General features: G+C 52.4%; 8 protein-coding genes across 8 annotated transcripts; 6 read left to right on the top strand and 2 right to left on the bottom strand.

The window, feature by feature from the left end:
- Positions 1 to 167: 167 nt before the first annotated feature.
- Positions 168 to 1786, top strand: BU25DRAFT_434763 (batten's disease protein Cln3; the record flags this gene model as incomplete). The annotated part of the gene is made up of 3 exons (XM_033708874.1): positions 168 to 270; positions 494 to 1232; positions 1279 to 1786. 3 exons carry the CDS (start codon positions 168 to 170, stop codon positions 1784 to 1786), a joined length of 1350 nt encoding a protein of 449 aa, XP_033556839.1.
- Positions 1787 to 2114: 328 nt separating this feature from the next.
- On the top strand, positions 2115 to 3159 carry BU25DRAFT_415135 (ATP synthase subunit 5 mitochondrial precursor). Its single transcript, XM_033707475.1, has 3 exons — positions 2115 to 2338; positions 2465 to 2779; positions 2839 to 3159. Exons 1-3 carry the CDS (start codon positions 2174 to 2176, stop codon positions 3043 to 3045), a joined length of 687 nt encoding a protein of 228 aa, XP_033556838.1. The 5' UTR covers positions 2115 to 2173; the 3' UTR covers positions 3046 to 3159.
- Positions 3160 to 3618: 459 nt separating this feature from the next.
- On the top strand, positions 3619 to 4818 carry BU25DRAFT_296122 (uncharacterized protein; the record flags this gene model as incomplete). Its single annotated transcript, XM_033701907.1, has 1 exon — positions 3619 to 4818. A coding segment is annotated over one exon (1200 nt), but the record flags the coding sequence as incomplete, so codon positions are not given.
- A 575-nt stretch (positions 4819 to 5393) lies between these two features.
- BU25DRAFT_351820 (uncharacterized protein) lies at positions 5394 to 6063 on the top strand (the record flags this gene model as incomplete). The annotated part of the gene is made up of 2 exons (XM_033703373.1): positions 5394 to 5781; positions 5867 to 6063. The coding sequence occupies 2 exons, from the start codon at positions 5394 to 5396 to the stop codon at positions 6061 to 6063; spliced, it is 585 nt and encodes a 194-aa protein (XP_033556836.1).
- Positions 6064 to 6662: 599 nt separating this feature from the next.
- Positions 6663 to 7892, bottom strand: BU25DRAFT_415134 (bacterial luciferase-like protein). Its single transcript, XM_033707474.1, has one exon. It carries the CDS (start codon positions 7852 to 7854, stop codon positions 6697 to 6699), a length of 1158 nt encoding a protein of 385 aa, XP_033556835.1. The 5' UTR covers positions 7855 to 7892; the 3' UTR covers positions 6663 to 6696.
- A 621-nt stretch (positions 7893 to 8513) lies between these two features.
- Positions 8514 to 9562, bottom strand: BU25DRAFT_443096 (40S ribosomal protein-like protein S8; the record flags this gene model as incomplete). Its single annotated transcript, XM_033709341.1, has 3 exons — positions 9231 to 9562; positions 9110 to 9178; positions 8514 to 9048 (listed from the first exon to the last, which is right to left on the bottom strand). The coding sequence occupies exons 1-3, from the start codon at positions 9233 to 9235 to the stop codon at positions 8514 to 8516; spliced, it is 609 nt and encodes a 202-aa protein (XP_033556834.1). The 5' UTR covers positions 9236 to 9562.
- Positions 9563 to 10431: 869 nt separating this feature from the next.
- BU25DRAFT_425580 (uncharacterized protein) lies at positions 10432 to 11325 on the top strand (the record flags this gene model as incomplete). The annotated part of the gene is made up of 2 exons (XM_033708356.1): positions 10432 to 10585; positions 10643 to 11325. 2 exons carry the CDS (start codon positions 10432 to 10434, stop codon positions 11323 to 11325), a joined length of 837 nt encoding a protein of 278 aa, XP_033556833.1.
- A 954-nt stretch (positions 11326 to 12279) lies between these two features.
- On the top strand, positions 12280 to 13380 carry BU25DRAFT_494949 (cell death in tomato 1; the record flags this gene model as incomplete). The annotated part of the gene is made up of 3 exons (XM_033711819.1): positions 12280 to 12433; positions 12484 to 12867; positions 12924 to 13380. 3 exons carry the CDS (start codon positions 12280 to 12282, stop codon positions 12959 to 12961), a joined length of 576 nt encoding a protein of 191 aa, XP_033556832.1. The 3' UTR covers positions 12962 to 13380.
- Between the last annotated feature and the right edge of the window lie 688 nt (positions 13381 to 14068).

The following is a 14068-nucleotide window of genomic DNA, read 5'->3' as shown; positions in this document are numbered from 1 at the left end:
CCGATCGCCCTGTGACGTTCGAGGCGCCGTGGCCCGTCAAACACCACAAGCCTCGTCTCCATCACATGCCTGTTGTCTCAATGCGCACGTGCGCAGCAGCCCCCTTCGAGTGAACACCGTTATGTGATGTTGATGCTCACTGTCGACTGCTCTCCATGCCTCTCCCCATGCCGGGCTCTCCAGCTGCATCGTGGGCCGTCTACCGTGCACGGCTAAAAGCTGTCTTCGACGGAGCTGACCCCCGCGTTTGTGCTGCATTTTGGTTGTTTGGTGAGTACCCATCTTGTATGCCTTCAGGACGATCAGTAGGCCTCAACCATGGAGACTTGAGCTCGCAACGATGTTCATACCCCGCATTTCAGGGCAGACACTGTCTTCCATGGTAGCTTGTCGAGCTAGCTCGCGTTAACCATAATTCCAGCTCCCGAGGTCGTGTTTGCTCGTGCATCGTGAAGCTGTATAACATCACGGCGAACATGGCTAACAACACCAGGACTCATCAACAACGTCCTCTACGTTATCATCCTCTCTGCTGCCCTTGACCTCGTCGGCGCCGACGTCCCCAAAGGCGTTGTCCTCCTCTGCGACGTAATACCTTCCTTCTTGACGAAGCTTTGCGCGCCGTACTTCATACACAGGATACCTTACAACGTGCGAATATGGATCTTTGTGGCTCTGTCAGCAAGCGGCATGCTCGTCATTGCCCTGACACCAGCACTGCAGGATTCTAGGACCATTGCGATAAAAATGTGCGGTGTCATGTTGGCAAGTCTGAGCAGTGGGGGTGGGGAGCTCAGCTTCCTTGGGTTGACACACTACTACGGCCACTTTGCTCTTGCAGCTTGGGGCTCTGGCACAGGCGGCGCGGGCTTGGTTGGTGCCGGAGCTTACGCGCTGGCAACGAACACGCTGCACATCAGCCCTCGCACCAGCTTGTTGTTCTTCTCGTTCCTGCCTCTGATCATGCTGGCTAGCTTCTATTTCGTACTGCCTCTTGGCCCACTGAAGGCTGCATCGAGCAAGAGCCATGACTATGAGGCTATGGACAGCGACGATCAGCACGATGAAGACGAGGCATTGGAGAATGGAAGGGAGCACGACGGGCTATTATCATCGTCAATCAACTCAGCATCTGGGCGAAGCTTTTCACCTGTCAAGGAGGACGGCATCACTGGAGCTCTGAAGAGCTTCAAGGCCAACCTGAACCGCGCTCGCGGGCTGTTCTTCCCTTAGTAGGTGCTTCCTCGTTCTACGTATACGTATACTAACAACATATAGCATGCTGCCCCTCCTCCTTGTCTACATCGCCGAATACACCATCAACCAAGGCGTGGCCCCCACCCTCCTCTTTCCCCTTCGCGACTCTCCCTTTGCAGAGTACCGCTCCTTCTACAGCACCTATGCCGTCATCTACCAAGTTGGTGTCTTTGTTTCACGGTCGTCAACCCCGTTCATACGCGTCCATCATCTATATCTGCCGTCGTTTCTACAGGTTGCCAACCTTGTCCTGCTCACCCTACACGCCATGTTCGACTTCATCCCCAGCTACTACATTGTGTGCGTCATCATATTTTGGGAGGGCTTACTTGGTGGCCTTGTATATGTGAGCACTTTTGCGGAGATTACAGACAACGTGAGGAAGGAGGATAGAGAGTTCAGTCTGGGAGCGACGAGCGTGAGTGACTCGGGAGGAATCTGTATAGCTGGGTTTTTGAGCATGGGTGTTGAGGTTGGTTTGTGTACGTGGCAGGTTGATCACGGACGCAATTACTGCAAATTAACATAGCGGCGTAAATTGCCAACGAACAAGTAAATTCAGATCGCTATAAAATGCGCAAAATCGGTTTCGGCTTCGTCGATGATTGAACAGTCAGATTGGGTGATCTGTGCTTTGAATTCTCAGGACCAGTTCTACTAGACTTTCGAAGAGGAAATTACTTGCTACTCCGAGGACGCCTTTGATCTCAAAGAATGTCAAAACCAACAAGATTATGAACTAACACGTTCGATTCCTGAAGGTTGAAGCATCGAAAGGTTACCCAGATAGACGCTCGGGCCAACCTTGATTCGGTTTAGACCGGAATGCCGAGAGCGAAGCAGAAACATCGCAACCGCAACGCCCAAAGCCCTCCGAAGCTCGCCCATCCCGCAATCCATCTCCTCTCCACCCGCCATGTCTGCTGCACGAGCTTTCAGCACCGCTTTCCGGGCTGGTGTCCCCCGCGCCCCCATTGCCGCCCGCTTCGCTCGTGGTTACGCTGCCGCCGCACCCAGCAGCGCAGCAACCAAGCCTCCGGTTGCCCTCTTCGGTGTTGATGGAACATACGCCAGCGCTTTGGTACGAGTCTCACGATCCCAATTGGTCTGGGGCAGATGATGTAGGGATGGAATTGGGCTGCAATGGCTGGGAAACAGGCACAGAGATGATTTGAGAGATATGGGCTAACAGCTATGCGACGAACAGTACACCGCTGCTGCCAAGACCAGCACCCTCGACAACACCGCAAAGTCGCTCGAGCAGCTCTCCGCCATTTTCAAGAAGGATGCCAAGCTCGCTGAGATCCTCCGCGCACCCACCCTCTCCGTCTCCGACAAGCAGCAGATCGTCCAGGAGCTCCAGAAGCACATCGGCCAGGACAAGGAGGGCATCGTCAAGAACTTCCTCGACACACTCGCCCAGAACAACCGATTGGGCGTGCTAGAGGGCGTCGTAGAGAACTTCAGCGTCCTTATGGGTGCGCACCACGGCGAGATTGAGCTCGTTGTTACCAGCGCTGCTGTACGTTGAAAATTACACTGGAAGGAAGGTACAAGGACCGAAACGCTGACAATCAACAGCCCCTCGACAACAAGACCCTCTCCCGCCTCGAAACCGCCGTCAGCAAGTCGCAGTACGTTGGCCAGGGCCAGAAGCTCAAGGTTGTCCCCAAGGTCAACCCCGAGATCCGTGGTGGACTCGTTGTTGAAATCGGCGACCGCACCATCGACCTGTCCGTCTCCTCCAAGATGGCCAAGATGAACAAGCTCCTCAAGGACACTTTGTAAATATAGCAATCTGATATACCGAGCGGTCAACGTTCACCAAGGAAGTGTGGATGTGGTAGGATTGTGTACTCTAGATGATTCGTGAAGAGCAATTTAGTTGGTGTTCATCTACAAGACTTGCGGAAATGTCGTGGGCCGTGTTCCGGGGTGCTCTTTTCAAGTCATCTACTGCTTACAGTGCACAGCTTCCACCGATCTTCTCCACATCCTCGATGTTCAGCTACGACGATACAGGCCGCATTTTTAGTCCTACGCACCCAGCGCCATCTTTCAAACAAACAGCCCCAGTACGCTATCAGCCCCGCAAACAGGAGGCACCACCCCTCCTTCACCTTACCATGGCTCGAGCCTGTTCGACAGTGAGCGTGACCTCGAGTCTGGCGACACCTTGCTTAGCGCTGAGCACTGACTGCGCGTCACCATCACCCTTCACGACATATACCAACGGTTGAACTCGCTCGCTTCTCTTCTCAGCATCTACTTTCAACTTCTCAGTTCCTCCCACAGACGTAGCTCGAGTTAGCAAGCCAACTACTTGAGCCCCTCGACATGGAGCACTCGACGCCACGACTGTCAACATCTCCTCCACGCTCCGGCCTGTTGACCCCGCCGTCTACTGGAGGTGTCTGCAAGCAAGAGCCGTTTGCTCGGCCACAGGAGGCACACAACAGCAACAGGCGTCAAACGAAGGTCAAGGAAGGCGAAACACTTACTGAGTTCTTCGAAGACTACAACGAAGGGTCCGACATCGAGATCGACAATGGCGACCGTGGCAGCAACACCAGCTCCGCTCTATCGGGCAATAGCTCGCAACTTTCTGTTCGCGGGTCTTCGACTGCTGCGACCACAATTTCTACAGCTTCCGTCGCTCCTGCACCAGCCAGCCTCCACAAGTCCGACCTTGCCTCGCTTGTTGTGTCGGCTACCACATCTAAAGCCGTCGAGCCGTTCCCTTTCCTAAAACTACCTCTCCCTCTTCGCAACAAGATCTACGAGCATCTGCTGGTCGTCCCGGCCATCATCTGTGTGCGCCAGAAGCACACTGCATACCACGATGAGCGTAAAGCACTTCTCTACACCGAGCGTCGAGAACTCCTTCCTGGTATCGCATACGCTCTTGCTCAAGTTAAGGTCGACGGTCTCAAAACTCGTTTCTCTCGTCTTCCAGGCATCAACATCAACATCCTTCGTACCAGCAAAGAGGTCTTCAACGAAGCGCGGGCGGTCATGTACAGCAAAAATGACTTCGAGGTTGTCAAGCCCACCGACGAGCTGACTCCGCTCCCTGATTACAGTATCCCTCTCTTTCCCTCGGGGTACCAGCGTCTCGTCACAAAGTTAAACATTCGTATTCGGACGTTCTACGACCTGGACTGGCTTCTAAGTGGCGGGTACAATGTCATGAAGAAATACTACCGCGGACTTGACACGCTTACCCTCGTCCTCGAAATGGACGCAGCCACAAAAGGCTTTGGACACCAATGGGCCAGGAAGTCAAACGAGAAGTGGACTGTCTACATCAAGCGTCTTCGCAACGATCTAACGGAGGATTTGATTGAGAACTCAAAGTCGACGAAGGCTACCAGCATCCCGGTTTGGATCAATCTACGGGTGCTCTTTGGCGGCGAGGCATACGCCAGCAACTCACAAGCTCCTATCGACATTGTTGACATCGCAGTAACCAATAGCATAAGGAACGAGCAGGCTAAGAGGGAAGAGCTCAGGAGTGCCTTGGTTGAGACATTCGAGCTCTTCAAGAAGGGCAGCAAGTAAACTGCAGTTTTTCCGAGCCTCTCCAACCTACCGGACACGCTCAGTTTCAACGAACCATCAAGACGACCGCAACTTGTCCACGCCATATACTTTTCGATACGATATCACGCCGTCTTCTTTCTTCGTTCTTGTCAGGACGCACGTTATACTATAACTTGGAAGGCTCCTACGAGTCAGACGTTGATATTCAGTGCCTGTCATTTGGTCACTTGCACATTGACACTCTGGAAAGGACTGCATTAGAGCTAATTTGAATTTACCAATGTTGGTCAGGATCAGGGTGTCCTGAAGCAGCAACGTGCTGCACGTTGGTCAACGACGACAAAGCAGTATAGTTTTACGAGTCTGAATCCATAAGTACAAACAGGGTAGTTGCGCTCCAAGGTTATCTCCATGCACATCCCCACGTTTGTACCTCATCCAGTCTAGCGCCTACGGGCCAACGTGAAAGCAACCTGCCCTGCATCGCGTCCCCATCCATCCAACGCATCGACGTCATCTTCCCTCCTTCCAACATGAACCTTTCCAGCATTGTTCCATCACCGCAAAAGGTCCTTCATCACTCCGACCCCGCAATGCTTGCTTCCAACGGCCGCTCAGAAACCATCCAGCAAAAACGCCAAAGGATTTACGACGCCATAGATTCCGCCACCCCAGATCGTCTTCGCGCCATCTTGAAGAAAGTAGTGAATGAGCAACCTGGCGGCCTCTCCCTCGTCGGTGAGGAGCTGCTTCTCAGGAAAGGCCAATCAAAAGCATATACTTTGCAGAATCGGCCTAATGGAGCGGGTCATGGTGATGAGGAGCAGGACTCATCGGACTACTCTGATGCTGACGGGGACGATGCTCCGAGGTCCAAGAGGAAGAGCACGTATTCCCGACAGAGGTTTGAGCATTGTGTTCAGTGTGAGAAAGAGTATGATGTGACGCAGAACGGGCCGAGGAGCTGTCAGTGGCATGACGGTAAGCTGCTGTGTCTTTCACATCTTGCCTATTCATGCCGGCTTGGAGAGCAGCCCTAGTTTGATCCACGCTAACTCCAATCTAGGAGATGATGAAGTCGACGAAGAACAGGACTTCTGGGCCGATCACGACGAGGATTGTCACGGTGAGATCGATACTCCAGAGATGCGCAAGTTGTTTCCAGAGGGGTTCAGATGGACTTGTTGTAACAAACTGGGTAACGATAAAGGATGCAAGATCACGCCGCATCGACCGGATCGCAGTAAGAGGGTCAGGAGGTAGTCCACGAGACGAACAATCGATCAAGTTTGAGTACCACTAGGCTTATCGATATAAGGGGGTACTATAGCGTGAAGGGGGCTTATAAGTGAGAGGGCACTACAGCACAATATCGGTCCTAGCATACCAGTCACTGTGAAAAACACTCACGCCAGAATTCGTCCCGTTACCGCCTACCCACATCGCTGTTTCTAACAGAAGTCCTCCACCGCCAATTATCAAACATGGAGTCCAGAGCCAGTGTCTTCGACGCGATCAGTTCTGCCCCCCCCCCCCCCTGATCGGCTACGCACAGTACTGAACAAACTCTGCAGGCGATGTGGGTACGTCACATGTTTACATCAAGACAGAGAGACATGGAGGCGCTGACGTTGACCCTAGGAGAGGCTGAAGTCGACGAGGAGAGCGACTTCTGGTACAATTATAGTTGAAGGCGTTGTGGGCCAATGAATACAGACGAGTCACGAGAAAGGTACCCGCAAGGATACAAGTGAAACTGCTGGGATAAATTGAGCAATGAGACGGGGTGCAGGACTGAACCGCACCGGCCTGATCGCGCAAAGAGAGAGTCAGGGCATAGTTTCTATCTCATCAATCGTATGGCTTGATACTGCTTAGTAGTAACAGCTAAGTCGCTCAACCGTTGTGAACAGTGACGCTTTCTACAGCCTCCGCAACCTTGTTCACAATCCCACTGCCTTCCTGCTTCACGCCTTCTCTCTTCTCCAGCTCCTTCCGTACACCTGGTAGGATGTACCTTCCGTAATCGATTGCATCGTTGAGATTATCATACCCGCGGATGGAGATGAGTTCGCAACCGAGATCGACGTAGTCCAAGATGGAATCGATGACTGTCTGGTAGCTTCCTACCAATGCGGTCGAGGCTCCCCTTGCGTTCGTTGCCGTAACAGTGGGGTACCACAATGCCCTATCCTGAACCTCGCCCTTCTTCGCAATGTCGAGCAGCCTCTGGCTGCCAACATTCTGTGGTGGGGGCGCATTCGCCGGAACCCTCCCCAGCCCCGCCACACGGTGCGTCTGCAGCGCCTCGAGTGTCTTATGTGCCTTCTGCCACGCCAACTCCTCCGTCTCCGCCACAATCGGTCGGAACGTAACCCAAATCCTTGGCCTATCCGTCCTACCCGCCTTCTCAGCCTCAGCATAGATCCTATCAATCTGCTGCTTGGTCTCTTTCAGCGGCTCGCCCCACAAGCCGAAGATATCAGCCAACTGACCACCAATGCGGTACGCTTCATCGCTGCTCCCACCGACCGAGATTGGAATGCTCTTTCCGTTGACTGGCCTGACGCGGTTGCTGAATTGCTTGAATTGATAATACTTGCCCTCCCAGTCGAACGGCTCGGGGGACTCCCATGCGCGCTTGAGGATCTTGATGTACTCTTCTAGACGTCCGTAACGTTCATCTTTGGGCAGGAAGTCACCTTCTTTGGCCTGCTCGGCGTCGCTGCCACCGGCGATGAAGTGCACAACAGCGCGACCTTTGGAGAGTTGATCGAGAGTTGCAAGGGATTTGGCGGCTACGGTTGGGTAGACTGTGTTGGGACGAAGTGCAATGATGACCTTAAGGTTCTTGGTGTGCGAGGCGATTGTAGCACCAGTTGTGAATGGGTCGAAGTAGGAAGAGTCATAGGGCTGGAGAGTGTAGTTGAACCCGTAGTCATCCAAGTTCTGGGCATATCTCTTAAGGAAATCTGGGTCGATGGATGCACCCGGAATGGGCTCCAATTCGGTGGAAGCGTTAGGGAACGCTAGAGATATGAATTCGGTAGGCATGTTTGTGTTTGTGATATGCAGTACTTGGAAGCTTGTACAGTGCCAATATGGGTTGTCATGGTTGCCAGTGTTGCTTGTCTTTATAATGTCGCTGCGAGTTCAAGATGTCGACAGCTGCACGCTCGAGCACGTCAACCACAGTGGGCCTCGAGAACATGGTGGCAACCGATGTCGCTCCAATCGGCTCAAGGTATGCTGATAAATGTTGTCAGGTTACCCTCCTGTTAGAAGATAGCAGCGGAAGTCGTCCGTATGTCAGCTCATCTTATCTGATAATGTTAGAAACATGTTCGGTGTTCGGTGAAGTTGGTGGGTGGGTCGCCGGGCGGTGTTTACACTAGCGCAATAAATTCCTGCACTTTTTCCACAGCGGAAAGGAATTGTGTAAAGGCATTTTAGCAGAGTCGCCATAAATGCATGTCAAATATCTTGATTACCAGCATCTGGGACATGCGGTAACGTGAGCGTCAGAAGAGTGAAAGCGGCGAAAAGAATGCCCACGTAACGTTGAAATCGAGAATTCATAGACTCGTGGTATCTAGAGAAGTGGCACTATCATGCCTTGTTCATTCGAAGTTCTGCGCTTGTGCAGACCAGATACATGACTAAACACCTTTTGTGACCTGACCAATGCACCGAAGAATCCCCAAACATCACCCTTACTTCCTGAGGAGACGCTGGTAGAAAGCGAGCTCCTCACCCTCGAGGACGTAACCGTCGCAGCGGCCGGACTGACCGGGGCGGGAAGAGACGACAGCGTACAGACGACCAGCCTCGAACTGCTTCTCGACGGCGGAGTCGACCTTGCCGGAGCCGGAGAGACGCTCAGCCTGCTTCTTGGAGACGGAGTTGGACTTCTTGATGTCCTCGGCCTTCTCGCCAGACTTGGCCTGCCTTCTGCGGCCCAGGGACTGGCCGTAGTGGGCCTCGTACCACTGCCTGAAGGGAGCAGCATCGATCTGAACAACGGCGGAGCGGGTCAGGGTGTTGGTGCGGACGAGCTCGTTGTTGGAGGGGTGGTAGACGACACCGATGACACGAGTCTTCTTGGCGATACCCTCGGAACCCCAGGAGAAGTTACCGGCATCGAGACGGAGGGCGCGGAACTTGCGGTTGCCGCCACGGGTGCGGACGAGGTGGACACGCTTAGCGCCAATACGGGTGTTGGCAGGCTGGCGGCCCTTCTCGAAAGCCCTGAAGCCATGTTAGAAACATGACTTGAGATGCGATCGGTTTATGCAAGAAGCTTGCTTACCTCTTCTTGCGGTAGTATGCGCGCTTCGCACCGGAAGCGGAGCGCTTGTGGCGAGAGTCGCGAGAGATACTGGGGGATGTTAGTCTTGGTGATGTGTGAAGAAGGGAGCGTGCATAGATACCCCATGTTTGCAGATTACAGAAGACTGCTGTTCACAATCTGTTAGCCTCTATTCTTCCAATATTGAGTATTTCAGTGCCGCAGAGATTGCCTGGAGACCACCAATGCAAACATGCTCCCCTCCTTGTCTACCCCGCTGAAACGTATGAAGCTGTAATGATTGCTGGTATCGCGTGCGCCGGTACGTTGCTGAGCGGTGTGCAGGTTGGGAAGTGTGTTCGCAGAGTGGTCTCGATGTCGCAATTCTGGCTGACTCTGGTATATCGTCGAATTCGGTGGTGGAAAGCGTACCTTTGGGGTCGTCTGTTGGGTTAGTCGGCTTGTCGAGGTCAGTCGAAAGTTCACAAAAACGATATTGAATGCCTCCTCGCTGTGGGAAGGCGCTACCGGTAAGCGAAGTCTTGGTACATGGTCCGTGCGGTATTCCACTACTCCTCTTCGAGCCAGGGACAACAAACCATGGGTACAGCGACAACAACAACAGCGTTCCATGATGTTGTATAATCTGAGCGAACTAGTTCTTGCAATATCCTAGGGGTGGTCGCGAACTCATCGTACTCGAACCTTTCTGACGGGTCACGCTTATATAGCAGAAGCCACAGGCATTAACCCTACCTTTTGCAGTCCGTACCACTGGCGTTGCATATCAAATGGCAAGACCATTGCATTGCTGAGGGAGCCGCTTTTACAGCTGCTCAGGCCATGACATGGATTCTCTGGCCAAAACATCATAGGCTTGTGTATAGTTAGCCGGGTCGCATCATGAGCCTCACATCGTCGCAAGACGCTCGCAAAAGTCGTCGGCCCTTGAGACCTATTGCAGGCATCTTGTCTGGTAGTGCAACAATTAAATGGAAAATCTGTCGCCAAACGAGCTGCAATTTACTCCGCATGTCAGCTTATATGCATTGGTTGTATTGTTTCAATACAAAATGGGGGCCCAAGTTCCTCTTTTGGTGGTACGACCGCGGACTTGTGCCTCGCTTGATCAAAGTCCCTGTCTTTACCGGTATCGCTCGAAGGAGCAAGGTTGAAAGCTTGCAGTCAAGATCAACGCTCAAACTTCAGCTGAGTTACGTATAAAGTCGACAACTCGGAATACCACAGATTCAACACAACATCGTCAAGGGCGTCTCAAAAGCATATTCGCGAACAAACTACGATCGCTGGCAAGCCGCAACGCTTCTTCACTACATCTCAACATGCGCTTCGCCAGCTCCTTCTCCGCTGCCATTCTAGCCCTTGGCTTCTCTACCTCAGCGGCTTCTTTAGAGATTCGCCAAGCTACCCTCTTGCCCTTCGAGGTGACCAATATCGTGACTAGCAGTCCGCCAGGCCGACCTGGCAGTACCCCATGTACGAATCCTCGATACACACGGTCTCGTGTATCTGCTAATTGACTCGAACCTGTAGGGAGTTATATTCGTGCGAACTTCACCGATCCCAATTCGTACAGTTTCACTCAAGGTACACATAATGGGACTGTTCCAGCAGGCCTTCAAGGCATCAACTGTGAGGCAAGGTGGTACAGGGGAGAGTCTCCCGTAGGTCGCACCTGGCCTTGCAATTCCGTGGAGCAGGGCCACTTCGCGCTACAAGTCTTTCCGGGTACTGGTGCTTCTGCTTATGTGAATGACTTTGAGTTGAAGTTCATACATGGAGTGGAGCCAGAGGCACCGATCTCCAACATCTTCGAAAGATTCGAAGCAAACGGCTCGTTCAATTCGGCAGACAACTTGAATGGTAGATGTTCTTCAGGTGGTAATTGTAACTACAGTTTGAAACCAGCACGTGAGTATCACTTACAGCAGATCAAGTCGGTAATAGGCACTAACGATTGTGCCATACACAGTGAAGCCAGTCTTGCTCCCAGCCACAGAAACGGCTCCAGTAACAGGTTGAAGCATCCGACGCCGTGCCTTCGCAAATCTACTTGGCTCGAAAGTGGAGTCGCTCGGTTCACAAGTCCTCTCTTGTTACAGACCACCATGTACTATATAGACCACTCTCACACTGAGGGAGCGCAATACCAGCTGCGAACCTCAAGCCGGTATCAGTGGCCTTCAAAACAGAATGAAATGATTTACTCGGGCTAGATATCTGACATTATAAACTCCTACAGCTCTTGCAGTGGCCATTTCGTTGGTTCCTGGCACGCTGTCATCACATGCAGCATGAAGAGATACTGACAGGCTTCTACCAAATCTTCATTGACTTTCACCTCTACAATCTGTAGTCAGAATACCTCCATGGAGACTTATGGAGACCTATGCCGTCAAGCTAATATAGCTCCCCATGTCAGCACACATGCATGGGTGTTATTCGAGTACGAAGTTGGGGGCCAAAGGCGCTCATTCAACAGCCTGACATCACATCCTTCACCTTCCAAATTGGTCCTGTGGTATTGACACTAGCCGCTTTCGATGCGTTACAAATAAACTTCCATGTTCGAGGTCGCGCTCCTTTGCTGCAAGGTACTTTACAACTACTATGCCATCGACCACGCTCATAGGACGTCCTGCAGTCAATAGCTCGGCAGATGCGATCGTCGCTTCTATTTTTGTCCGGCCCATCAACTCCAAGTTTTCCCTCCATTGCACTCAACGATACATCGAGCTGAACGACATAACGGGAAGGCAACGACCGTAGCTAACAGAAGCACCAGAGCGAGTCAAAGAGGTCGATGTCAAAAAGATTTTCTGATGCTCGATGTGTTCTTCGGAGAGACCGGTGAACAAGTGAATGCATGCAGGAACCAGCAGGATGCATGTCACCTCAAGTGCCATGCATTGGTGCCTGGATACGGCTCGTGGAAGTATGAATCCGCTTTGCTTGGGGGATGCAGCTGCTCATGAGGTATGTTGTCAGAAGCCAAGCTGATGGGGCACTGTGACGACAAGCGTGGTTCGAATGCTGGTCTTGTTCAGTATAAAGCCCAGCTCCCAAGCGTCGAATACTGTCCACAGCACCGTTGATTCAAGCACACTTCAAGCAGGACAAGACATCGCCGGCAAGCACATATTTCCCAAGCTGTACCAGGTATGCTCGATATGAGTTTCACCGTCTCAACGCTCGTTGCTGCCCTGGCACTCGGCTCTGGCACCACGGCTGCACCTCTCGAGTCCCGTCAAGATGCACTGAAACCGTTCGAAGTCACTGCCGTATCTTATAACAGTCCCAATGGCCGACCTGGCAGTTATCCTTGTATGTAGATGTCTGTACCACTTGCTTGAACACTCATTGATGTGTTACAGGGACAACAATTCGGGCGAACGTGACTGACCCGAACGGATACACCTTCACACAAGAGAACACCGTCGGTACTGTCCCTGCAGGTATTCAAGGTATCAACTGTGAGGCCCAGTGGTACAGTGGCGAGTACAGCGAGGGTCGAACTTACCCTTGTGACCGAGCAGAGAAGGGTCATTGGGCAATCCAGGTCTACGCTGGCACCCAAGGCGCTTTCTGGGGCTCGGACTTCAAGCTCAAGTTCATCCACGTAGTCGAGCCTGGCCAAATGATTCAGTCGTTCAGAGGGAGGATCGAGGGTGAAGCGTCGTTCAAGGCTGGAATCAATGGGACAACGTCTTACTCGTGCTCAGCGAGCGGTACTTGCGGTGCAAGTCTGAAGTCGGAGCGTAAGCCCTCATCCAAGTCATGCAGTGTTCACGAGATCGACGCTGACCGTCTGCAGTCAAGCCATTGCTGGTTCCCGTAACGAGGACATTGTAAGGCCGATCGCGGACGTCGAAAATCGCGGTAACGGATGTCGGCAAGCAGTAACGGTAACAATTGGAGAACGGGACCCTAGATGACAGCATAGTCAGCTATATGGAGTACTTTAATGATGAACAGCCATCGCCACCACTGTCCCGTCCGTTGGTCACAGACTGGGCGTTAGAGACATCTTGTGATCGAATCAAAACATGTGTGATGTGGATCAGACTCGGCCATGGCCATTCGTACAAACCGGCGGGTCTTAAACTATTTGTCGCAGTTATTGATCGTGTTAGAGATCAGTGATCAGCCCATTGACAGTCAACTGTGAGCACTTACGATAGCTCCGGCTTCTTGGACTCATACCTACCGATGAATCACATCAAACTTGATGTAGGAAGAAGCCGAAAAAGCATCGCAGCGCAATCCACGAGTGATCCTTTGCAGCGAGAAGCCGAGCATTCGGACAATCGGGTGGAACCGTAACTGGTACCTTCACAAGCTTCGGCGCTCCCACCAAAGGCACACGGCACGAGCACCATGTTACACAAGCTATATACGAGCTTGTGGGGCCGTTGTTGATGTGTGTGATGGTCTACTGTAACCCTGCGTTCACTATCCAGGAAGCTTCATGTAGAGCGCCACAATGATCCTGACCTGCATGTTGTTGCCACTGAGCAAAGAGTGTCGATTGCACTGAGGAGAGAAGACGAGATCTCGAGTGAAGCCCTGGAGGCTGTCAGTCCATTTTCCAAGGTTGCAATAATGTTATTCCTACGGAATCACTGTCACTCGGGGGCACTTGCCTAATTCGTCCGCATGAAGCAGGAGCATTCAAAGGCCACAAAAAGGCCACCATTCAAAACTCTCGTGAACAACTTTTTCTCAACGGTCGTCAACTGTGCCGCACTTCCACCATCTTTCAGAGATCCTTCGACGAATCTAATCGGATCCCGTGGCCGGCCGAACGTCGGAGTATGTGTCGAGAACGCCTCAAGCGTGCCCAGGTGTGGCAGGGGGCGCCTGATCTTGAAAACTCTGAATCTTATCTGATGGCGCTAGTGACCATCAGGACTACCACCACTCCACTTTCACTGCAACTTTCCCTTTGCGATCGGTAGC

This window comes from Macroventuria anomochaeta, assembly GCF_010093625.1.
Source record: "Macroventuria anomochaeta strain CBS 525.71 unplaced genomic scaffold BU25scaffold_43, whole genome shotgun sequence".
Lineage (NCBI taxonomy): Eukaryota > Fungi > Ascomycota > Dothideomycetes > Pleosporales > Didymellaceae > Macroventuria > Macroventuria anomochaeta.
The sequence above is the reverse complement of the archived record's forward strand: the minus strand, read 5'-3'. Positions and strand labels throughout refer to the sequence as shown.